Below are 25,500 nucleotides of genomic sequence, written 5' to 3'. Positions count from 1 at the left end.
GGTGAACTGTCCATATTGATTGATGTACGCCTATCCAGTTGGGAGAAGAAATCTTCATTCTGCAAAAACATCGGTATTAATAAAGCTACATGTTCTGAAACTGTCTCAGATTCTTGGTCAAAAAACTGTTATTTCCTAACAAACATTTGGTTCCTTAGCTTATCTGCTCATTTAAATACAGTGAAAATGCAGATCAAAGAGAACATCCTTTTGTTCTAAGATGATTCATTATCTCAAGGCAATCAAACCTTATAGCAACTATACAATAAGAAGTAGGTTTTCACTAATCAAATGGTCTTCATTATATTGATTGTAAAATGATATAGATATAATTAAACAGAAATCAAACCTCATACTCACTTCTGATTCTAGTTCATTATCTAAGAAATCAAAACCTTTAAATGTCATCATTAATTCATTACCACTAGAATCATGTAGTATTCCTTCATCTAGAAAATATAATGAAAGAAGTGATTTGGGTGGTTAATGCTGAAAGCAACATGCATGAAGTATGTTTCCATTATTCTCAAATTTATCAGAGTATAAAAAGATCTTTATGTGTGTAGGGATGGAACTTCTACTACATTTTTAAAATGATTATTACAACCAAATAGATTTTTGATACTATTGAAGTAAAATAACATGTACAAGCCCAGAATTTATCAATCTTTATAAAAATAAGAATTAACATCCAATAGAGAATCAGAATGAGAAAACTTACTGGAAGGAACTTCTGGTAAAGAAGCCTCTTCTCCACTAGAAGCTACACTCTGTTGATGATCTAATGTATCACTTGACTGACTAAATATAACCTGTAACAAAATAATCAGATTGACCTTTAACCTAATGTGACTGATGATGGAGGAGAGCAGATGGTATCCACTTCTACACCTCTTTGATTGATTCTTTCCCAACACACAAAATTTCATTGACAAGTTATTTTGGTATGTACAATTCATAAATTTTGATTTTTTCAAAGTAATTTGGGTTTTCCTTCTATTAATAAATTTTCATAAAATATACAGCACTTAAAGTAGCTAACCAGTGGCGGAGCCACAGGGGGGGCAGGAGGGGCAGGTAATAGTGTTTATCTCGAAGAGTTTGCTAACAAACTCCTTCCATAAACATGTATGGTTTTATCTAGCATTGGGGGAAATATGACTAAAAGCGCAAAATAAAATACTAGCAATAGTTTATAAAAAAAATGCCATGATCTACTTCTTTCAAATTTCTCAAACAATTATACAGTGGATATAAGGGACAATAGTAAAATAATATATAGGAGGTGTGGCAAAGACTTTTGATAGATAAAAACAAAATACAAGAGCATTTAGAAAATTGTAATCCATAGTTTTCAAAAAAGTGGAACAAAATATTATGAAAATTCCTTAATAGATACCTTTTAAAAATTTTAAATCAAAAATACAATTATAATAATCTTTATTAACAGTATTTAGGTCTACGACCCATATATACATATATCAATAGAGTGATAACATTATAATAAATCAAAAATATGTTTTATTTGACTGGGACAGGGCAATAGAGCAGATTATTTAATGGGGATTTAACCCAACTTAAGGAACAACGATAATAAATTAAAGATTCCATCACCAAAGTTTCTTAACCCAACTTTAAGAAGATAAAAGTGAAACTTCTGAAACCAAAGCAAGCCCTTGTACTGTACCTTATTAATAACTGTATCCTATCAGTTGCATAGAAATATACAGTTTAGTCAAGATACCAGTAATTTTTACATATTTCTAAAAGCTTGCGTTTTTACTGTAACAGGTCTATCATTGACCTTGGTTAATTCCAGCAAAAATGTAGTACTATTGTCGCTAATGACACAAGATATTAGCATATATAAACTTATGTACCATACGTTATCACAATCCTTTTTCCAACTGGAGCTGTATTGCATGCAGAATATTAACCAACAAGGACATTAGGTAATGATGAAAGCCATGCTTCACTATCTGCAACTGATCTTATATAAGCTTCATGCAAATCATTGGGTTTTTAAGTTACTAACAGGATTTTGGGCTAACTTAAAATTTAGTAAGCATCAGAGAGTAGAAAGGGATAATATTTCCAAAAACTTTTAAAGATTTGGAAAAGGTTGATCATTGTCCTGAACTAAAATTTTGTAATATATGGCACACTTTTTTAATTGATTGTTTGAGAACAATACATTTATTGATAGACAAAAAAACAAGAAAACAAAACAACTTACAGATGGACTCTTAGGTAAACCAACTCTCTGTCCAAAACATGTCAGTAGATTCACCAACCTCTCTCTTGTTCGAGCCTAGAAAAAAGATATAGAATAGAAATCTTAGTTTCTTAAATTTCATAATATCCAGATTAAAATCCAATCCCCAAAACATATTACAATTACAAACATTAAAGGAGCACCTTCATTATCAACCAATCATACCTTAGTTTCAGAAACAGGAATTTTTTTTAGCTTACATAATCAGTAATAGCGTTCACAGCCTTCAAATCCATATGCATCCATAATTATTCACATTTGAAAGTTAAATACGACTCAAATTTTAGTGAGACTATGCCATATATAGAAAACACATATATAAGAATTTATAGTTTGAGATATATTTGAAGGGATATGCAATATTCATGCATTTAACTACTTCTTAAGACTTTAAAAGCACAATAAAGACCGAAATAAATCCCCTTATGTTCCCCTGTTTTAAAATTAATCACAGAAAGCCATGTGAATTTTCCATCATACCTGAGAAGCTTGGGGTCGTCTCCAGACAGAATCGATATCTTGATTATTAGAAGGTTTACGAGATAATGAAACTGTTGATGATGAAGCTGAAGAACTAGCTTGACTCGTCTCTTCCACAGACTTTGATGCCTCAGTTGATGATAAATATTTTCGACCAATTATAGGTGTTTTAGACAAATCCACTGAAAAATCTAGAGTTCGACCTGAAAAAACAAACACATTATTCAGGTCTAGGGTATCAGACAGATTTTCAGGAAAATATCGTGCAGATTACTTTTCAAATATAGAATTTAGGTTTTAGCAAATAGATGTTCACATTTACTAATAGCTTGAAGAAATTTCTCGATCAAGAATGCTAGGAACAAACTGGAAGGTCCTTAATAGCTTCTTACCTGGTAGTTCTTTATGAATCTTGGTGAATATTTCAGCCTCAGCAAATGAAGTATGTGAGAAGACACTCAATTCACTGTTTACACTGGAACTAGGTGGTGGAGCTGCTGCCAGGGTAGATGATCTTGTTACAGCTAACTTTAATATCTTTAATGCTTCTTTAAAGTTTGCTCCCTGAATTTTAATTCCAAAAGTCAAAAGACTGAATTATACCTGAACATGTTTAGATGCTGAGTGAAACAACTCTGAATTCAGTAAACTACTAGGTGTAGAGTTGATATCTATATAATGTATTTATACCTGAACATGTTTAGATGCTGAGTGAAACAACTCTGAATTCAGTAAACTACTAGGTGTAGAGTTGATATCTATATAATGTATTTATACCTGAACATGTTTAGATGCTGAGTGAAACAACTCTGAATTCAGTAAACTACTAGGTGTAGAGTTGATATCTATATAATGTATTTATACCTGAACATGTTTAGATGCTGAGTGAAACAACTCTGAATTCAGTAAACTACTAGGTGTAGAGTTGATATCTATATAATGTATTTATACCTGAACATGTTTAGATGCTGAGTGAAACAACTCTGAATTCAGTAAACTACTAGGTGTAGAGTTGATATCTATATAATGAACTAAACAATGTAAAATCTGTAATACTGCTGACTGGTAATTAGATGAACCTTTCTCTAAAATCTACAATAAATAAAACAAGAATGGTGTCAAGAATATCTATAAAAATATAAGGAAAAAGGAATTCAGCGTAAACAACTTAGCCTTGATTATTCGTCATAAAATCTAAGTAGCTATAAAGTGACTGGAAAATCAAGAAGATATCGTTCAGACATGTTCCTTTGTTTTGGATTAACCTTTAAGACATTATATATGGCAATGAAATGGTAACTTACCTCAACCAGAAAAGAGACCATACTAACAACAGCAGATGAATAAACATCATGAAGATATTTTACTACACATTTAGTCCATTGAAAACTGTCTTTACCAAATGTACCTCTACTATAGAGAGTCATTACAGTGGCTAGATTATTTAATCTGTCTGACTGCTGGTTACACATCTACAATGATAATTAACATGAATGGTCATACATCATATATTTCTATACTTTAACCTCATGAGTTTAACGATGCTAGGAAGTGTGCAATGAGGGATGTTTTGAATTGAAAGCGGCGTCAATTCTCCTTGGATTTTCAATTGTTCAGGTTGATTTTTAAATGATCAGCGATTAAATTTCAATAATGAATACCTGTGACTTCTATGATCTACTTATTTGTCAAATGATTTTCACTATCTGTTTGTATCTGATTCCTATGACAAACGATATAATTGTAGCAGTTAGGCATGAGTCAACTATAGTGCAGACAACAACCAACTTTTTAATCAGTTATTTGGCTGCATTGATAAGTAATGAATGTTATAAAAGGACAAAAAGATATTTAGCAACTAACCTGAGCTATATGATCAGCAGCATCTCTACAAGTTTGATTATTTTTCTCATAATTATGAACTAAATATGGTAACATTGCCATCACATTCATTGGAAAACCTGCAAAACAATATTGATTATAAAAAAGTTATAACACACGAAAGAATTATTGGTCATTCAAAGTATGTGATTTATTGATGGATGACTAATAATAGCTTTTTGTATTTGATAAATCTGTATGTTCTCCAGAAAAATTGTTTAAAAACTATTGTTTTCGTCTTGAAAGATCTGCTGTCAGGTCCAAAATCATTTCAATGATGTAGAGATGGATATAAAAAAAAGTTGAAATTACCACTTACCATAGCCCCCAGATGGATCCATAATTGGAGCATTGATACATAAAACAACACGTGATAATAGAGACCATGTAGCCTCACATGCCATATGTGATGTACAACCCTTTAATAATAACGTCTGTACACCAGGGAAGTTCGGCCATTTTATCTGTTGTAATAATTTTTCCAGTTTCTCTCTACATTCTGGTCTTTCTGGTTGAAGATGACAAAGAATCTGAAAATATTTTTCACACAAAAAACCACTCATAAATAAAATAACCTGTGGAATGAAATTAGAGACTGAAGATTCCTCACAAGTCTGTTCAAGGGCCCAATGATTACATAATTATTTAAGTCATTTTCTAATAGCACAAGTGGCAAAGACCAAGATTAATAAATTTAAAATTGGACGAACAAATATGGATTGCTCCAAGCTGACTTCTACTAACCTTATCCAGTAATCTTACAGCCAATAGAAACTCATATTCATAATCTGATTCTAATAAAGATACACAGATCCAGAACATCTGAGTTAATAGCGTGACTTTATCTTCAGTACCAGCTTGATCCAGGTTCTTTAAAGATTGAGCACTGCGTGATCTAGCTAGGTTAGATCTTCTGGTATCAGAATCTGTACTACTTCTGTTACGTAGATCAACTAAAATCAATCATAACAAATAATATTATCAATAATTGAATTAATATATTGATATTCTCCTTCCAGTTGTAAGGTGAAGTCTCTTGGTCAAAAAGTCTTCTGTGGACTATTAAATCTACATATATTACACTTTTTGTATATTCAATGCATTAGGAAAACCCATTTTTATGGACTGGACAATATGTATATATTTTTGAATAAAGCGTACCTTGCAAGTTGTTGTCTAAAATATCGTAATTAAGATTATCTTAAAGAATGAATTAGGTAATCTGATTGGAAAATAGTGTTGCAGCCATCATTATAAGTGATTTAATTGTTTACTCACGTATACCAGCTTTAGCTCTCTGTGTTACAACAGTTACAGAATAACTTGTACTACGACAATGATGGGGTATAGCTTGTTTTGGTGCTGTCATTCCTGGCCTACGTTCAATATTCTCCTTGGCAAGATTTGGTGTGGACATGAATATCTCTCGCATGAAATCTATTGGACGGAACTCTAGGTCAAGGTTATCAACTGCTGCTTCCAAGGTCAACATAATTTCTGTCACATAGCCCTGAAAGGAAACCATATTAATTGTAAATGTCTGTATATGGATGCCCATAATTGTGTTGTTTTATCAACTTATGTTTTCATTCATTGCTATTAAAGAGTAAAGTCAAGCATTAGCTCATTCCACTTTTGTGTTTAGATTTGTCTTCATAACCAACTAAAAAAGAACAGTTATCATGAACAGTTATCACAAACTATCTTATAAGTATAACACCACATTACCTGCATGTCTTCACCTTGTTCAGCTACAGTTTCTACTAGTCTAGATAATATATCAGATAACATCTGTGTTGATGGTCGAATTCGTAATGCTCGTAATATCTATAATAAAATATTCTACTTATGAAGGAAATTTGTGAAAACAGAGTCATTTTTGTTCTATCCTTAATATGTGCTGCTTGTAATATATTTCTTGCCATCAAAAACTTTAAATTTTTTCAATGTATCTGAATGTCACTATTGATAAAGGGAAATCCCCAAAAATCTGAAAACTCTATTGCAACACCTTGATTGAACCTGCTGTTATGACTTTTGTACTTTCTGTTCATAACATGTATAAATGTATCCATTTACAGGACAGAGAAACTGGTTTTAAAATATATTGTCTGGTCATAATCTTTCTATTTACAACAAATAAAACCAATTTACAAATATTTCAGTCCAACTCTTAAAATCTATTTGAAATTAAAACCAACCTGAAATGAGCGTCCAGCATAATGTCTGGAAGAACAAGACAACGCTAACTGAAGTGCTGTTTGTGACCAGCGTTGTTCAACCAATGCCAAGGGTGACAACTCTTTAAAACAACGAACCACACATTTCAGGAAATATTCCAATAGGGAAGCACTGTGAGTGTTCAACATTTTCGGTGTGATGTCATCACAGCTCCATAGTGGCCGGCCTTTTCTGGAGAAAAATACAAGTAAGAAACGTCAAACCTATGACATCTATAGGCAATGATTTTAAACAGTGACTGCCAAATCAAAAAAGTGATTTCTAAATTGAAATTCATCTTGTTCACCTGCATGGCATGTGTATCCACACAGCACTAAAATATTCAAATGCTAAGCTCCAACTTTCACTCCTTTTGTCCCATGACATTGGATTCAGAATTCAGGCTTACTTGTTGTCCATGAAATTGATGATAGCTTTAGCCACTTCCTCTACAGAGTTAAAACTATCAGGATCTGTCATGACACTTATAGTTTCAGGTGTAATGGTGGCACTACTATCAATACTAAATGTTGATCTAGCTATCATCTGACTAGATACACTAGTCTCTCTAGGTGGTGTTTCTAAAAAGATAGGATCAAAGTAATTGAACAGTTGGTGGTTAACTTTAGAAACTGCAAAAAGCATGGAATATGAGAGTTCTGGAGGAACATATCCATACAGAAATATGTGGTTGCTGTGCCTTGGTGAGCCATTGACAGAAAGACGGCAATGGATATTTCTGTCGTGCAACTATGGGTCAAGGGCTTTTATTGTCTATTGTACAATCAATTTATATTGCAAATTTCCCTAATACAATAATATTGCCAAGGAGAAGGTGTTTCTAATAGATGGACATAGTGTGGGTGAGGCAAGGTATTGTCGACCATTCTGTTTATTTGTGTAATTGAAACTACTAAGCTCAGGTTTTCAGTAAATCTTGTAATACTTTCAATACTCATACCTAACCTATGCTACAAACCTAATTAAATATTCTAAAACATACCCATATTTAATGATGGATCTTTATCTTCTGATATAATTTTCAATGTGTCTGATGGGTTATGTCTACCCTCTAGTAACAGACGTGCTATATCACTGTGATCATGTGATGAGGCCAGCAGTAGTAGATTGATCAATAATTTCTTACAATGTTCATAGACTAATGGTCGACCATGATCCAAACCTGCAGAAAGAAAAAAAATTGCTCTTATGCATAATAACTAAATCTTGGATTGAATATGCATGTCTGTTTATTAGACATATTGTCTTTTTTAACTAATTATTTGCCAGAACCCAAACACAAAATCAAGAATTGAAAAACATCCAATCTTATAAATGTTTGATGCTCTATAATGATTTCTTGCTTAAGTGAACATAAGTTATCAAGACATTTGTTCAATAAAACGAAAGTCAACCTAGAAACAAAGAGTATCATCTTTTTTCCTTACCTAAAAAGATGACATGAGTCATTAGTGGTAAATGTGGTGACCAATCTATCTCTAGACCATCTAAAACAAGGTCTGACAGAAACATTATAGCTATATTACTCCTACAAAATAAAAAAAGAAAATCGTTCAAAATAGGATTTTAAAATATACTTTTTTGGTAAAATTTTGGATACACTTTGGATGCGCAAGAGTTTTAGAAGTTATTAACTAGATGCTTAAAAGAAATAATAACAAAAGGGGAAAGTTAACATCACCATCTTACATAATGGCATGGTCAAGTGTCCATTTTATAAGTCCTCAAGTGTCAAGTGCAATGTATCTGAGATATCATTCATTTACTACACCACAGTATTTTAATCACTTCACTATCAGCTTGAATTTATCTTTACCTGTGAAATCCTGGATTAGACGGTAAATTCTCTGGTAAAAACTGATTCAATGGAGCAAAGTAACCACCATAAGCTGGCATGGGTAATGGATAGGGTACTGGTGATTCACTGCGTCTGTTTTCTCCTGGTCTTGAAAATACATGACTTGGAGTCTGTCCCCTTAGTTCTTCTTCTAGAATAAGATACCATATTATATACATTTAAAGTAAAAGTAGCCATTAGATGTTCGAAGGGAAAATTTGACAAAAGTAAAAATCCTACTTAATTTCCTACTGCTTCAACTCAAAATATACTGTAAAACATTGAATAGTTTTGGATTTTCAATGATACTTTCATAATATATTTATCATATAAAAAAAATAATAGAGAATGATATACCTGTGGTCAAAGTAACTTGATCTTGAGTAGAACTGGTACTAGCTATACTTCTTAATGATACAGTCGAATTTGTTCTTGTTGTACTGAAAGAGTTGAGACTTACTACCTTATTTAAGAATCTATTTTTGCCAGCAGAAACACTTCCTTTTGGTCTAGAAAAGCTCGCGCCAGAGTAGTGAAACTGTGCTATCTTCATAAATACGTGAAAAAAGCAACCTTTTCACTAATTGATAAGTGGTCCTAAAAGCTATTTTCAACTTTCCTTCCTCGACAGGAAGTTCTTAGACCCTAAATTCTCAGCTCAATCTAAGTCTCCTCATGTCCTGAAATGACTTTAAAACTATCTTAGCCCAAATAACAATCTTCTAGCTCACACTATCAACTCCACTAATAAACTAACCTGTCACTTGGTAAATCTTCATTAGTACTATGTCGTTTGGTGTGAAGTATACCTTTCTCTAACTGATCATGAGACTGACAAACTACCTTCTCATCATCTGTGGTATTATTAACGTTAGGTATCTTCCTCATGGGTGATAACCTATAATATGGTGGTGTCTGGGTTCTTTCTATACTCATATTCAGTGTTTCTATGCTCTGTAAAAAATATTATCATAAATCCTATGTATTTGTCCGTGATGTACAACAAAGTCTTCAATACTAAAACTAACTAGACGCTTTTTCCATGTCAGCTCCTCTTACCTGCATCACTGACAGGGAGAAACTGGGTTGAAAAATCTGATGAGAGTAAAATGGCTATATTACCTGTAATTCATTCATTAATTCATCCACCAGCTTCTCAGGCTTTGATCTTCCCAGGTAGCTCATTACTCTTTTCACCTGAAATAGTATGAATGGAGACTACATCTTATATTTCAGTCCATGTCAGCACTCAAAAAGATTGGCAATGTCAAACAGTGTGTTTAACAACTTTTGCCCGTACACTGATATTAGCCTCCTTTTCTGAAATTTTCAACTATCTTGAGACCATTAATGTGCACACGGGGACACCAGTTTATTTTCCTATCCGAAAAGTTTTGCCATATCAACACCTCTTGAACATATTGACAAGCTGATTGAGAAATTGAAATTTGTACAAAAAAATCAATCAGTACTACATGTATATAGCAAAAATATATCTTGTAAGATTTCCACAATATTATACACTTACATATTCCAGTAAATCTGATGCTGCTACATTCGTTATTATTACTAGATAACGTATTATAACTTTTAGATTGCTGGGCCAAGTTAACAGAGCTGACCACAGAGCTTCCATTTCAGCAGGATGTTCATCTCCAAACTAGAAATAAAATATAATTTTGGAATTGAGTTTTATTTGTATTTTACCATTATAAGTGAAAACATTTGTAGTGAAAACAAAACAAGGCTATCACAACTCATGTAAAAATTTGATGTAATTTAAGGGTAGATTTAAACGAAATATTCAAACATACCTTGACAGTGATAAAGAAAATATTGTTCAAGACCATTTCGGTAGCTTGTGTGGACCCCCAGCCATCACCACGTAATGTAGTTACATAATTGTCAGTCTGGTTGTCTTGGAGACGAGTTAGAAATGAAGACAGTGGATTGGTTGGAGGTAAAGATGGATCAACCAATTCCATATTGTGTAACCATGGTAGCAAATTCTTGAGCAATGTTTGTCTGACTGATGGTCGTGCTGTTTGAAACCTGTGAGTTATTTCTGAAAAACAGTAATCAAGTCATTAATAAATAAAGTTTTTACATCCCTGAAATAAAGTTTAAATTTTCAGTCTTTAGCAAACAATTTGTCATGTTATTGTTGTTAAAATCAATGTAATTTTGGTTATATTTTGACCCATGACTTGTCAATGGGCATGTTAACCCTCCAGAAAAGATGTCACACTAGTATTGAGTTTGTCAACTCTGCCACCCTTTCAGGGAGTCCACATAACTTATTGGAATATTCATTGTACATTCGGAATCAGATTTTTGACAAGTGAACCATTACTTTTAATCCAGAATGACAATTAGAAAAGTATCTGCTTGAAATGCCTTACCTGAAATCATAGGTAATGTCAAATCAGGATGAATATTAGCCAGTTGCTCAGACAGGTATACTTGTGAGTGGCAGTAAGAAACAGCCAATAGAATGTCATTTAATGGTTGGATGGGAGGGGCTTCTTCTTCTGTATTCTCCATCACGATTGGCTCCTCCTGGAAGAATCTTGTATCCAAGAGATGAAGAAGTTGTTGTGCTGTTTCATGAGTTTTTATTCTTGGATTTCCAACATTCAATACAGCTAAGTTTAACATTGCCACATGGTCACAAGGGTATTCTCTGAAATTATAAAAGTTGAATTTCTATGTTCACGTCATCTTCCGAGATTAACTTAAAAATCAACATATAAATGGGCAGTATTGTGGTCCTTGAGAGGTGTTTCCCTTTACATTGGAAGTGTATTTCATTTGCCAGATGAATAAAAAACATCGCATTTTTATTCTTTTTACTGAAATGCAAATCCACCTCAAATTTGTTTAAAATACATAGAATATTTCATTGTGCATGCATTTACAATAAGTCTCAAAGTCTGCAGCTCATCAATATAAAATAACAAAATTTACATTGAATTCATTTTGTTCATATCTATCAAAACTTTATATCTTTGTCATTGAATTTTGCCTAAATAAGGTTGCTTATTGCTTCAAAATGTGTCTTAAACTTCAACAGTTTCTATGCAATGATTAGCCTATGTTGAAAAAATATAACTTACCTAGTTTGGAAGACAGCAGCTAGAGCACTGAAACAACCATCAGCTACTTCTATATCACCAGTATAACATCTATCTATTACCCAATCTAATAAACCTTGTACATCACTATTAAACTCTAACAGTAAAAATACTGTTTCTTTAGCTAGGTCATAGATCTAGAAATAAGAGGTTTTAGAAATCAGGGTCTCTACTTTATAATGAATGCTTGATAAAATTGTAAAATCTTAAACAGTTTTGAATTTAAGACTGTTTGTGAAACAAGTAGTTGCTTCTCAAGTATCTTACAGGAATCTTAAAATGGTTCCAAAATTCTGAAATTTGTCAAAAACACTTTGATCTAATTCTTGTAATTAGATTCCATAGCTCAATTGTAAATTTCTTTACTACTATTCAATCAAATTATATGTGTTTTATCCACTGGCTGATAGTGCAGAGCCTAGTTTTGAAGAAAAAAATAAGCGCTGGCATGCAGTGTACAATGAAGGAAATCTTGCCCTGATTGAATTTACAACTGATATCTAATCATATTACTGTTCAGATGTATAATGAACCATACTAATTGTGAACATATAGTTATTTCAAAAGAACCTTATCATTAAAATTGGAAAACTATGAATTGTTTGATTAAGAAAATTTTAACATGAACCAAAAAAAAAAACAAAATGGGAAAATTACTGTAATAAAATATCAGGGAAAACAACTAGATAATAAAAAACCTGAAATTTGACAAAACAATATCAAACTAATTTATATAACAAGATGGGAAGATGATGTGGCAATGATTTCATTCAAACAATTTGATGTCATGAAAATTAAACGAAATATAGTCAAGCTAAAATATTCATTCAACTCGGGTATGATTCAAGAACAGTCTATTTCAAAAAGAGAAGTAGAAGCACAATAGAAACCAGGCTCATATTGTTCTCATCTACTATTATTAATACATTCCTAAATAATATGTTTTGAATCATACCCAGATGTGTATCAATATCTTTATTTGAATATACAGGCTATAGCTTATGGTAGAGTCTATTTTTCAACAGGGCTATGTTCAGTCACAACTCATTGCTACAGAAAAACAATCTAAACCAGTGTTTGATGATGTAAAATCAATCTTCTAAGTTCTGAAAGGCTATGATGATTCATCAATCATTCATAAAATCCTCATACATGATGAATGACTGTCAATTTTGGGGTAGAAATAGTAAAACATTGTGCACTATACTAGTCAGACCCAAATAATTGTGACAATAACCATTACAGCTATTTTAAGTTATCTCAAAACAAAGAGTATTTTGAAGCAGTCTCTCCCAGTGTTATATGTATATGTGATTAACTAATAATACACAAGGTATCAGATCAAATTGTTTGTATGATATATGATAAATGATGTATGAATGATGAAATAGAACCAACTATCACTCAAATCACTACATGCCACATATCTCTTACCTGTTCTTTCATCTGATTAGAAAATATAATATACGTCAATTAGTAAGGAAAGAAAGAAAAGAAAGAAAGAAGTAACCATATTCTATAACATAGGATCATAAGATCCTTTCTACCAGTTGGTCCTTGGTCGAATCTCTTGGCATTGATTTTTCCTACATTATTCGTACCCATTAACAACTAAGTCTACTGGATCATTAGTGAAGATGACTTATTGAAGGTCATCAGACTTTCACACACTGACAGAGATTACAAACCAACTACCACCATTTATTTGGAGTAATCAAGCAGATGGTGTCATAAAAAGAACTATCACTCTATTAGTCTACAAGTTATTTCAGTTTCCTTTCATTCCTAAGTTTATCTGTCACAGTATGTAAGTTTGACAATATCTAGGTCTTGTATGTGTCTGCTTTTTACTACAAATGGCTTAAAGAAAATATGGAAACATTCTTGCCCTACCTTTTCATCATGAGAGCTAAGTAGAGTATCCAACCAGTTATATATATAACCATCATCATTGAGACCATTAGAGTCAAACATACGTCCACAACATAATACAGCTGACATAGCTTTTACTGCACATAGTTCTTGTTCATTCCATGTTTCTTCTTTAGCTGATAATCTAAAGAAAGATAATTATATCAATACCATTTTTTAGTTCTCTATTGTTTTTGTAGGTTGATATATAAACAGTATAAATGGTGGAAGGGGGGCAGGGTGTGAACTATTTTAAATAATTTTAATAATAATGAAATTGTGAACCGATGATTGACAGTTAAGCAGACACTCATAGAATGAAGCTGTTATTATTTATACAAGATTTCTTAGATTCAAAACTATATCTTAAATCGGACAATTTTTTTCCAAACTTGAATGAAGGAAAAAATCTAATTGATCTTGATCTGCACAATGGTTCTAACCTACCTTCTGTCAGTAGCACCAAACGTGTGACTAAAATGACCACTCCAATTGGCAAATAAATGAAACAGACTATATCTTAATTCTCTAGACAACAAAGTCTTTCTCAAATCCACTGAAACATAAATGACATCCCTTTTCCAACATATTTACAGCAAAACAAATTGATAAAGACAATAATAACCGGCATCCCTCAGTAGGAGATCTCACATGTGCCCAGATTCCTCAACAAGATTATCGCGACCTCAACAGGATTTATAACATCAAACAAGTTGTCTCTGTCTTCAACACAGACCGTCATCATCCAATCAGATTCATATTCCTTACAATCGCATGTTCTGCACGTAATTATCGACATTTATCGAGATTTTTGTCTCAGTGAAACACTTGACAAATAAAAATATCAGAAAAAGTGTGCCGGCACCTTTATGATATAGAAAACAATTTAACAAAATGAATTAAATCTAAAAAGTTTCAGGTTCACTTACAAGGAGTATTTGAAATAAGATTTTGTATAAATCCACTAAAATGTAGTCTGATTTGTTGTAGAATTGGTAAATCTCTGTCATTTTCTCCTTCCAGATATTGTCTGGCACCATCAATATAATCAACAAACATAGAACTTAAACAACCATTTTCTTTATCAATCACTCCAGCTTCACTATAAAATAAATACATTTTGTTGAAATGAGGATTTCCTCACACAAGCAAGTTTGGATAACAAGGGTTTTCTCAAGGTTGACTCATGTGGGTTCACATGCTGTTTTATGCTGTTGTGCTGAAAAACTGTCAATATAAGTTGAAAATAAAAATGACTGCATGTGCAGATTTTTACAAGCAATATTTCACTGCTGGGTGTCTTGTTTATAAAAAGGTCTAGACCTTAAAGATCTGATGTTAAATCTGATTTTTTTAACTCACCTTTGAGCAAATGTTTTATTGGAAGCTATCAATTCAAAGATATGAGCTAAATGTAAACGTAACATATCTCTCTTCCTTCGTCTTCTTAAATTATCTTGTTTCTTATCTATAGCTTCTTTTATATAGTGAATCATTTCTTCTGCTAACTCTCTAAAATAACACAAAAATATTTGTATAGTTGATATTCATTACCATTATCTGTATATTGTTAGTGACACATTACAGTGTACAATAAAGACAACTTACAAGGACAGCAGCACTTGCCCAATCCTTTCAATGTTTAAGGTGCAGATTTGTAGCACACAGGTCCTAGCAATGTCAACCCCTTATCAAGAGAGTAAAACAAGTTTTTCAGGCATTGTATCTACATTTAAGTTAATGCCAATCTAGTTATCCTCTTTCCTCAAGAGAAATGGTAAACTTTATTTTTGGTACACTTGGTGACACTTACTTGAAAACACCAGGATTGCAATAGCCTAAACCATTGACTACCATATCCTTCATATCTGAGTTTTCACATTTTAACAGTGGTACCAATAGATGGAAGAGATTAGTAGCAGTACTATTATTGACTGTAATTCTAGATTCTGTTTTCTCTGAAATACTTTCTGGGGATGAACTGCTAAAACAAGAAGGGAAAAAAATGTTAGCTTATTTATTGGAGTACGAAAATTAAATTTGTAATATTGCCATCAATAAACTTTTTACGTAAACAGCAATGTGAGTTTCTTTATAGAGTTAAAACTGCTCTTGACATATTGTGTTCCCAGAGGGAAATTTTGCAATTTCTAAGAATTGTGTTCCAAAAGGATAAGTAAAAGTATAAGCATGTTGTTTTGACAACATCTAGTGTGTAAATTAAAAAACAACCAAAATTGAACAACTTTCATGGTAACCCATTAAATCAACAGCAAATATAAGTTGAACCTACCCAAGTTCAGGGCTAGAACATCTATGAGGTATAACAGCACCTTGTTGTGCTATACTACAAGCCATGACTACATAGTTCTGCCATAACTGCATATGAACATCTTTCTCTGTTGTTAATTTCTTACTACCTCGTAATATAGATGATGCTCGATTATCATTAGTTTGAGTACTGAAAAAACATTTGGATAAAATTTTAGTTATCTCAAGTACAATAAAAAAAAATACAAAATTTTTGCTTCTTAATTCAAGTATATCTTTCCTGTTTTTTGGGAAACTACAAATGGAAAAAATCTGATCAAAATCACAAATTAAGGTTAAGAAAGATCAACAAGGCTATACAGTGTGCAATGAGAAAATTTTTGTTCAAGACACTTTTTTGTTCTGCTGTAATCAAGGAATGTGCTTTATCAGACATGAACTTAAGTCAAGATTTGAGTTATAATCTAAATTTTATTGAACTACTGGAGATGCAAAGGGGAACGAATGTTGCTGATTCACTTACTTAGGATCAACCAATGGAAATAAAGCTGTCAATCTAGTGTAAACGATAGGCCAAGCATGACCTATAGCATGAGGGCAGGTCGTCAAAGCAAAATCTTTAGACATGATGGCTGCTACAAATCTGATCCACAAATCAATTCTATGGAAACTATAGTTGACTTGGTTACCATCTTGAGAACTTCCCTCCACGTTAGCCCAGGTGGTAGCTGCTTTATCAACTACCCAGGCAAAGTCAATATTACATAATGTTAGGTAAACTGACTGAAATAATAAACAAATAATACAAATACAATATCAAAAAACGTAAGGTTTGATGCAGGGCTGTTAATTTCAGAAGTTCCCAACCAGACATTTAACCTTTTAGATCAGTACCAATTTCCATAGCAAATTCTTGAATTATTCAGAGAAGCTAGCATATTTACATTTGTCTAAGATCAGTCATTCTTTTTTAGCTCAATTCAGACATGGCAGGCAAATACAGATATATTAACAGCCCTGGATCTATGTCCTAGTATACCACACCTAGGGCTAATGGATAGGAATAAAATTCAACCTCCATTTACTTAAGCCCAAAAGATATCTTTGATCAACATAGCCTGTAGCACTTGATTACTGATATTTAAATCCCAGCCACAACCTTGTGTTTCCCATACCTCTGGTCTACGTAACAAATTTTGGATCATCAGTTACCTTTTCTGCAGGAGGAAGATATTGTTGTAATTTTTCTAGTATGGTAGGACAGGCTTTATCTATTACATCTAATAAACATGGATTACACACCTATCAAATAGTATATTATATTCTTTTATTTAATTATTTGACATTAAACAAATTCATTCTTAGACTATTGAACTTTTTAGATGATAGTCAAATTCGCATACAAATATTTTGTAAAACTTGATTTACCATCGAGAGTGCAAATGACAAATATACATTTGATACACATAAGTAGGACTGTCCAATTGACTTATTTGGCTGATCAAACATTTTCTGAGTAATTACTAAGTTTTTTTCATGTTACCACTTATCTCAGAGGTAGTTTTGGGAGAAGAAATACATTTATTTAGATAGAAATTAACATAAATATTATTACCTGAGTAGCGTTATAAGTGTTAAAAATATTCCTAACTTCTTTCAATAGAATGAGAGCTAATTTTCTAGTCATCATACGACAACTACACATCATAACTAGAGCTAGACCTTCTACTTCATGTAAAACATCTAGATTGACTATAGGTTGTAATGGCTGAGTATATACTGTCTCTTGTCTCTCCTATAATAAATCATATGAAATGGAGTTTTATGTCTTAAGTTTCTGCACCTGTTTGGGCTAATGAGGATGGACAAACATCATGCACTGTGCAATGAGAGAAATCTTTATATTATAGTGGTATCATTTTATTCCTACAACCGTCGAGGGATCTTTAACAAGCAGAGTCTGTAGAATCAAGGCATTGGTTTCCTATAATGATGATTTAATGTCAAGACATTATGAACTGAGTCTAATACCTTCACTGCAATAGCCACCTTATGTGTTTCACAGAAGTTTGTAAATACAGCTATTTGATTGGATTGTATACTACCAAATACAGTCAATCAGAGTTCTCGACAAAACCATAATGTTTACAGTTATACAGGGCTCTGGTTGGTTGTATTTGGTAGCATACAATCAAATCACGTTGTTGCATTCTTTGATACAGGAGAGTGGCTATTGTGCAGTGTGTCAATATTTTATGAAAATATTGTGTATATTTGACCTATTACCTGTCTATTAGATGCACCACCTGTATTATTACTACCAGTACTATTGCTTGTTGTGTTATTAGATGATTTCCATTGTACTAATAACTGCATCAACATTCGTAATGCACCATCTAATAGTTGAGTATTACTATCTGAGATATCTTTCATTATAAACTGTACAAAACCTTCAAATCAGAAAATGAATGATCAACAATTTGATTGTTTTGATAACAGAGCTGTTCATTTGGAATAGCATGTCTCATTGTAAATCAAGTACATTTAAAAAACCTTTCCCAAAAGAATATAAATCATCGAAGATATCTTACCATGTAAAACATATTCTTTCCACAAGTGAGATTCTGACATTAGATTCTGTAAAGCTTGGAACGCCAAACTGAAATGCAAAAAACAAAAATAATTTCACTAGTATACGATCATCATTTTTGTTCACCAAGAGCAACAACTCTCCCTCAAATCAGAATTTAACATTACTTTGCACTTGATGAATAAGTCTATATTTCACGCAAAAGAAATTTGCTAGTTCTGTCAGTTGCTGCCAATAAAAATGACCATACTTGACTCCAAATGGGTCAATCTTACCTCCTAATTAGTCTACCTACCCTTTCAACTCTTCATCAATATGAACTGTAAGTCTAGTTAATAATTCTACCACTTCACCAGACGACATACCATCCGGTATTAATCTAGGTATAGCAGCAATACAAGTTCGGAATAAATCTATCTTTGGCTTACGATCTCCTCTAAAATTATCAAAATAAAAATTGAAAGATTACCGTCCAGTTTTGTAAGTGTATAAAACTCTAATTGCAATAATGTAAGGGAAAATGCTTCAGAATGAAACTTAAACCAATAATGTGCATTAAAACATGAAAAGACGTTTCACTTTATCAATCAAATAATAAAGAACTAAAATTTTATATCATAAAATACTTCACCAAATTGATAACTCACATGATTAGTTCATCAGCATCTTTATTAGCATTCTCAGATTTGGTCATCAACAATGGCCGTCCAACCAGTAAGTCTAAAGCTCGTAACATGGCATCAAAGGTTTTTAAGATGTGAGAATACCATGGTAAGACACCAATCTGTTTTGCCGTCTGCTCTGTTAACATTTTATTCAAGAATGTACGTTTGACTCTGACAGTACTACCAGAGGGTAGGGTAGAGGAAGACTGAGGCATAGGAGGGTCCCCATCTCTCTGTTGAAGACTATCAGCAATAACTAGAAAGGCTCTCAATCCTACACTCATTCTCTGTAAAGGAAATAATAAGAAAATCAAACGATCCTCAGTACTAATCAGTAGAGCACAAGATTCAAATTTTTAGAATATTTCACACAGAAGTAAACACATATTTCATATCTTTTATGTACTCTTAATTTCTCACAGCTACTTTAAGTGTAATAATGCACAATTTAAAAACAAGTCAACCTTCTATAGCTGAAGTGGTAATGAACACACAAAAGATTAAGTATTTTCGTTGAATTTCTAGTAATTCTACTCTGAAACAAAAGGGTCTGTTTGTGTAAAGTTTGAAATATAACTGTATCTGACTATACTAGTCTTGAAATTTAAAGTTTGGAAACATAATTCATAACAAAATAGACAATTACCTCTGGTGTAAGATTCAATTTAATAGCTCTACCAACACATAATAAATCAAATATTATATCTTTCATGGCAAACTCTAATCTCTCCTATAATATAAAAAAACAGAAAAATAAAAAATTACTGGAAAAATACCAGATTACACCATTTTATTTGTAGTAGAAGATCTTGATCCTAAATCCTTGATTCAGAAACTTTATACTTGTCGCAGCCATGAAATGGAGTTTTACGTCCTACTTTTCTGTCTCTGATTGGGCCAATGAAAAAGGGTAGCGCAATGCAGTGTGTTACTGGGGAAATTTTGCAAGGACATTGGCAAGAAATTTCTATTTAAGATTATAAGTGGTATAAAGACTTACCTTGGCTATAAATTGTATGATTTTAACAAAGATATTTAATGGTGTATCTTTAGGTGTCACTATTTTCGAGCCTTTAGGAAATAAACTATTAACTATAGATTGTAATCGACTTGTAGTAGCTGTATTACTCTCACATTTAATACGAACCATATAGACCCTACAATATAACAATATTTATATCATTATCAGTTTTAAAGAGTTAACATTCATTTCCTTACAATGCCTTGGTAGATTTCAATGTTTTCAAAGAATATCATATTTGTGGATCAACTCAAACTATTGTACAAGAAGTTGACTTACCAAAGAAGTCTGTAGAGAGATTCTAAAGCAATACGAGACATTTTAGCATCTCTATTTTTTAACTGTGATAAGCAGGCTGAGAGGAAATATGGCCAGTTATTAAGAAAGAATGCCTTATAACTAACACACAGTAAACAAGTAACCAGTGGAAACAGGTGCTGAAAAATACAATATATATCCATTTAAAAACCTTTATTTTCATCCAATGTCAAAATCTATAAGCTGCCAATCTATAAACTTACCTTAAAAAAAGCTTCTGGCAGTGGGATAGTATTGAAATTGTCATATGTTAAATGTGGGAAGTTTGATCCCCTCAAGAAAAGAACAATTCTGTTGCTTCTATGAGTGTCGAAAGAAAAAAAAGAAAAAACTATATTTTACAAAAATAACAATTTATGTTCACAATTAAGGATCCTTTCAACTAGCTGGTCCTTGGTCAAACCTCTTGGCATTGATCCACTCGATTTATTCTTTGTTTGAAATAACTAAACAAATGATGTCATGTAAAGAGCAAACGCCTTACTGACAATGCTATCGCCTTACTGACAATGCTATCGCCTTACTGACAATGCTATCGCCTTACTGACAATGCTATCGCCTTACTGACAATGCTATCGCCTTACTGACAATGCTATCGCCTTACTGACAATGCTATGAAAAAGAAATAGAAATTTACATCAGAATAGTGAGACTTGTTATAAGAGTAATAAATGTTAAAGAAGCTACATACTGAAGTGTGTTTACGTTTTGTTGTCATATCAATAGTAGTAGAATATAATAATTCAACAAAGTTCTTTAGTACTGGTACATTGACTTCATTCTTCGCCGTCTGCAAATATAGAGTTCAAATTATACTTTAACTTTGACATGTAACCAACTTTCTAAGACAAAAATAATTCATGTTGAGATACAGCTAGTTTGACAACTGTAAATTATGTTGGTAAGTATTTAATAATTAGAAATAGAAATTAAGAACTTCATGGATTTTGTGGGGAGATTCCATTTTAAACCCACAAACACTTTCAGTCCAGCAAGCGGCATCTTCAATTAATACTGAAAATAGCATCTTGATTCATCAAGGGTTTTCAAGTTACATACTATTTAACCCTTGATTCATCAGTCTAAATCCAGATTATAAAGAAGCTCTAATACCATTGTTCTGTGTCATGATTTTGAGTTAAATAAAGTAAACCTTACAGCAGCTACTGGTAATAAAATTTCAACAAATAATCCAGCTAGAGCATGTTTTATTTCTCTGTCTCTAATTTCTAGAAAATATACTCCTAATTCATGTAGAAACGCTACATTTGCTTCAAACTCTTCTATTGGATGTAACTGAAAATATAAAATCATTACAAGGCATAACTTTGAGAATATCTTGAAAGTTCATCAAAATGGCTGAAAACTGAAGATTCAAAGTGTTTATACAAAAATATGATTGTTAATAATTTTTAACTTGAGGACATCATTAGCTATTTTTCTCTTGAATTTCAAAATTAAATTAATAAAATTGGCATAATTCTGGCCACATTTGTGAACTTTGGTGACTATCCAAATTTGTGAGCTGCAATATATAGACAGAGTATGCAACATCATGATGTAAATTTTTCAATGATATGAAAAAGGTAAGAAAATGTTACCTTGACTCTGAAAAACTTCAGTCCCATCAATAAACTGATAATGGCTTGGGCTGTATAGGGGGTTTGATCTCTTAGTTTTAATTCTTTTAACTCATTCATAAACGTCTTCCTTACTGCCTGGAATCTGTTAACACATTAGATAGTCATATATAAGATTAATACAAATAATGAAAAAGATTGCCTGGAGAAAAATTCTAAGTCATTTACCGTCAAAGTTGTCTGCTATCAAATGGTTTTGGTTAGCGTTTTTTGTCACCCAATCAGATTCATTTTCAATTCACTTGCATGATAATCTTGTGATTATTGAATATAGACATAGGGTTAATGACCAACTAGTGAAATTTTGTCTCCTCCTTTAACTGCAGCCAGTCGGCGCAACTCGACAAGAATCAAAAAATTATTCTGCGACCAAAACCTTACATGTCTCTGCATCATAATTCACAAGCAATCAAAACAATTCTTTAATCTTTATTTCAAACATACTCGATACATGATAACATCAAATTTAGATAGAAATAGCTCTATTCTGATCTTATTATGACATACTGCTTAAATCAATGTTTACATACCTAGACATAGCTAATACACCAATAACTTCAGCATACAGATCTGCTATTGTATTAATATTAGCTGAGTTAGGATTTGTCGGATTACTGAAATAGATAAATTAGATTATGATTAATGAAAATAAAGGGGCTTGTTAGTTGGTAGATGACAAGTTAACAGTAGCCTCCAGCGGATGCTGATATCGCAAACTAGGTAGTTGTTTGTAGTTGTAGTAATTTGTAGTTGAATTGGTTCAAAGAGGATGATAAAGGGGCTGAAAAAGGCGGAACTAAATAGTATGTCACATCTTTATCTGCCCTAACTTTATTACAGCCTGCAGCTTGATTGGTTGTGAAATTGGAACTTTGTTAAGTCAATAGTAGAATTAAGTCAAATCAAGATGACAATGAGTTCGGATCCTAGATAACATATAAATTTATACTACTGACCTGTCTCTTGATCTAAAATGTTTAAAAGCTGAACTAATAATATAGTTTATCATATCATCATGACCTGGGTGGTAGGAATTCTGAAAGGAACAGTGAAAATGGAGGGATAACACTTGAGTCTCTTAAACTGAATACTTTACATTCATATTAAAATCTAGGTACTTACATAGATACAATAATACAATAAAATTACCGATTTATATCTCAAAAAGACCCAGGCTAAAATGGATCAGTTGTCTTAAGATTACATAGCATAAAAATATTTTTTTCTTATACATCATAAAAGGTAATATGATATAACTTACTTTTGTAAGAACCTCAATCAACACTAAACAGTTTACAAACTCAACAGCTAACTGAAATTTACATATTAAATATAACATATTAAATTAAATTATTATGATCTACAAATTGAAATTTTTACAAAAAGCTGTTGCATACTTTTAATGACCCATTTTTAACATAATTTTACAGACATTTTACGCCCGAAAATAATATTTAACTTACATCTCTCCTTTCACTTAGAAAGTCTTTATTTCTGAAATGAAAAAATAATCATGTATTGTGCAATCTGATTAAAATGTTAATCTGGATGTTTAATTTCAGTTTTTTTACTTTGCATCTTGCATCTCATGTGCTGGATTATATAGTAAAGCTAATCAGAATGGAAGTTGTGAACATTATCACTAAATGGGAACAAAGTTGTTGAAACAACATTGAATTCCACTGCAAAATCAAAACTCTCCTTTCAATGAGCTTAGACAAGTAAAAGGTAAAATAGCATACCCTTTACTCCTATGTCTATGTCTATGTGATTCTAACAATATACCATCTTCAAAACGTAATTGTCTTTCATACCAGATAGATAATGACTTTAATATAGACGGGAGACTGTGTTCAGCTACACATCCTAATACCATTAATATCTAAAACAAAACCATTAATATCTTAACAGAGATCATTAATATCTATACAGAGATCATTAATATCTATACAGAGATCAAAATATCTAAACAGAGATCATTAACATCTAAACAGAGATCATTAATATCTAAACAGAGATAATAAATATCTATACAGAGATCATTAATATCTATACAGAGATCATTAATAAAATCTTTCTAATACCATTTATAATTGTACGGTGGAGAAACTATTTATAGTCCTTTTTTATAAAATTATGGTAGCAATGGAGGCCAATTTTTTCAAAACAAGGATTTATGTGATTGCAGACAGTTCTACCCTAATATATGACTTACTTGATCAAACTGTGCATCTTCACCTCTTTGTAATGATTTTGATAGTGACTTTTCCTAAAATATAAATTAATCTTAGCATTATTACATACATTGATAAGAATAACCTTGGAACAGAGAGGCATCTAGCATGAAATGCATATTGTATAGAAATTCCAATAGTTTAAGGACTTGTTTGAAAAATATCTGGATGAATTCCATAGAGTCTACCTCATGATGTCTCTCAAGGATTTTTAGCTGTAAAGACAAATAGTTTCCTTACCAATGGTTCAGCCAAAACTTGTTCAATCTTTCTCTCAGCCATTCTACAGAATTCCAAGAACACACTTTGAAGAACAAATTCTCCCGGCTTGGCATCGCGATCTCTTCCTAAAGAACCAAACTCTGACTGATTATCTCTTCTCCATGGAAACTTCACAACAAATTCAGTATTCTCAGAGCTTGGTCTGATACCATCACCTACAAAAAAATAGTGTTAGGTTGATTGAATTACTTCAGCTTTCCAAAATATGTAAAAATATATTGTAAGGAATTATGTAACCTGCATTCAAACATGGCATAATTTCAGAGATATGAGAATGATATGTTTGCTTGATGCTTAATATTGGGATTGTACAAGTAAGCTGCTACCAACTTATAGATGAGGTAAGATATCTATGTGTGTTGAAAGCGGGATAATCTGTATAGTACAGTAGGATAAAAAAGAAGCAATTCACAGGGTACAGGTCAGAGTGCATACATGATTAATTCCTTCTTAGTTCCACTATATAGATTCTTCCCACACTGTACCACATTCCTTGCACCTTAAAAATCACCGGGTTGGAATTGTTCATTTTCATCATCTGGCCCCACATTTATTCTAAGTAAAATGTTTTATGCATAAGAAAGATGAAATAGTGGTTTACCTCTTTCTGTTCCCTGACTATTGGGCTGCATGATTTCCCCTTATATTTCAATAAATTCTATACACAGAATTTCTGAAATAAAAGATTTATATATTAATCATTTGATGTCAAGGAAAGAT

General features: G+C 32.2%; 1 protein-coding gene across 1 annotated transcript; it reads right to left on the bottom strand.

The window, feature by feature from the left end:
• Positions 1 to 662: 662 nt before the first annotated feature.
• On the bottom strand, positions 663 to 24,834 carry LOTGIDRAFT_105090 (hypothetical protein; the record flags this gene model as incomplete). Its single annotated transcript, XM_009057313.1, has 49 exons — positions 663 to 812; positions 2,237 to 2,311; positions 2,756 to 2,958; positions 3,148 to 3,319; positions 3,707 to 3,847; positions 4,060 to 4,227; positions 4,619 to 4,716; positions 4,956 to 5,166; positions 5,381 to 5,589; positions 5,915 to 6,146; positions 6,365 to 6,463; positions 6,838 to 7,048; positions 7,266 to 7,479; positions 7,860 to 8,039; positions 8,305 to 8,405; positions 8,694 to 8,845; positions 9,088 to 9,190; positions 9,472 to 9,668; positions 9,837 to 9,911; positions 10,243 to 10,374; positions 10,529 to 10,779; positions 11,117 to 11,397; positions 11,831 to 11,985; positions 13,742 to 13,904; positions 14,207 to 14,315; positions 14,689 to 14,861; positions 15,122 to 15,271; positions 15,573 to 15,743; positions 16,053 to 16,220; positions 16,554 to 16,813; positions 17,243 to 17,332; positions 17,646 to 17,773; positions 18,310 to 18,480; positions 18,622 to 18,689; positions 18,916 to 19,056; positions 19,268 to 19,572; positions 19,932 to 20,015; positions 20,286 to 20,442; positions 20,586 to 20,743; positions 21,316 to 21,414; positions 21,783 to 21,920; positions 22,226 to 22,349; positions 22,795 to 22,878; positions 23,221 to 23,300; positions 23,526 to 23,576; positions 23,728 to 23,758; positions 23,962 to 24,146; positions 24,480 to 24,533; positions 24,739 to 24,834. Coding segments are annotated over 49 exons (7,248 nt in total), but the record flags the coding sequence as incomplete, so codon positions are not given.
• Positions 24,835 to 25,500: the final 666 nt, after the last annotated feature.

The sequence above is a fragment of the Lottia gigantea genome (assembly GCF_000327385.1).
Source record: "Lottia gigantea unplaced genomic scaffold LOTGIsca_3, whole genome shotgun sequence".
Lineage (NCBI taxonomy): Eukaryota > Metazoa > Mollusca > Gastropoda > Lottiidae > Lottia > Lottia gigantea.
Note: the sequence above shows the minus strand (reverse complement) of the source record. Positions and strands in the feature narration are given on the sequence as shown.